The following is a 1,184-nucleotide window of genomic DNA, read 5'->3' as shown; positions in this document are numbered from 1 at the left end:
AGGGCTGAGGGGTAGGGGTGGGGGAGCAGGGCAGAGGGTCGGTGTGGGAGGGAGGTAGAGTCAGGGGGCGGGTCCCGGGAGCACAGTGGCTGCAGGTCCAGGCTCAGGGGGTCCTTGGTGCTTGGGCTGCGGAAGGGCGGCCATGGGAGGCCGAGGCGGAGAGTCTCTCATGCTTCCTTCCGTTGCCAGGGCGACCGAGGCTTTGACGGGCAGTCAGGGCCCAAGGGTGACCAGGGCGAGAAAGGGGAGCGGGTAAGTAGAGGCCAAGGCCGTGGGGGGCTGGGGGGCTGGTGCTCTCCGGAAGGGGGCCCATCTTCGGGGGCTCTGAGCACCGACCCTGACCTGTTTCTCCCCAGGGCTTCCCAGGAATTGGGGGCCTCCCAGGGCCCAGGGGCAGTGACGGTGCTGGTGGGCCTCCCGGGCCGCCGGGCAGTGTGGGCCCCAAAGGCTCGGAAGGACTCCAGGGCCAGAAGGTGAGGGGCCCTGACCCCGGCACTTGACCCCTGAACCTGCCTGACTCAGCCTCGCTGACCTCGGATGCTAACCTCTGACCCTGTGATCCCCAAATGCCCTACTTCTGACCCCAGACCTCTGACCCCGCTCACTCGGCCCTTGTGTCCGACAGGGTGAGCGAGGTCCCCGTGGAGAGAGTGTGGTGGGTGCCCCTGGCGCTCCTGGGGCCCCCGGAGAGAGGGGGGAGCAGGTGAGTGGGGATTCCTGGGCTTGGGGTCAGGGACTGGGGTGACCACTGGTGTCCCTGAGGTCAGAGGTCACAGCCTGGCCCCCGTTGCATGTAGGGGCGGCCTGGACCTGCTGGCCCCCGAGGCGAGAAGGGAGAAGCCGCGCTGACGGTGAGTGTGGCCGGGTGGGCTGGGCCCTGACCCCCAACCAACATCCTGAACCCTGACCCCTGACCCCGGGCCCCTGGCCCTGGCTTGATGCTGTCCCTCCGTGCTTCCTGCCTCGTGTGCCCGGTGCCCCCAGGAGGACGACATTCGGGGCTTTGTGCGTCAGGAGATGAGTCAGCACTGCGGTGAGTGGGCCCCGCCCCAGCACCCGGCAGGGCCAGGGGGCGCCGAGAGCATTCGGGGGACAGGAGTCAAGGAGGGGGTGTGGCTGGGGGTAACCAGGACTTCCCCGCGGAGACCCAGGAGGAGCGGGTGGACTGTGGTCCCTGAGGCCCA

The 1,184-nt window shown here is 69.1% G+C and overlaps 1 protein-coding gene across 1 annotated transcript in view; it reads left to right on the top strand.

The window, feature by feature from the left end:
- The window catches only part of COL7A1 (collagen type VII alpha 1), a 60,839-nt gene that overhangs the window by 34,098 nt on the left and 25,557 nt on the right, over positions 1 to 1,184 (top strand). The window contains 5 exon segments of the mRNA XM_015568266.1: positions 136 to 252; positions 357 to 473; positions 626 to 703; positions 798 to 851; positions 985 to 1,033. Of these exon segments, the coding sequence (XP_015423752.1) occupies positions 136 to 252; positions 357 to 473; positions 626 to 703; positions 798 to 851; positions 985 to 1,033 (415 nt within the window).

This window comes from Myotis davidii, unplaced genomic scaffold (genome assembly GCF_000327345.1).
Source record: "Myotis davidii unplaced genomic scaffold, ASM32734v1 scaffold663, whole genome shotgun sequence".
Taxonomy (NCBI): Eukaryota; Metazoa; Chordata; class Mammalia; order Chiroptera; family Vespertilionidae; genus Myotis; species Myotis davidii.
Note: the sequence above shows the minus strand (reverse complement) of the source record. Positions and strands in the feature narration are given on the sequence as shown.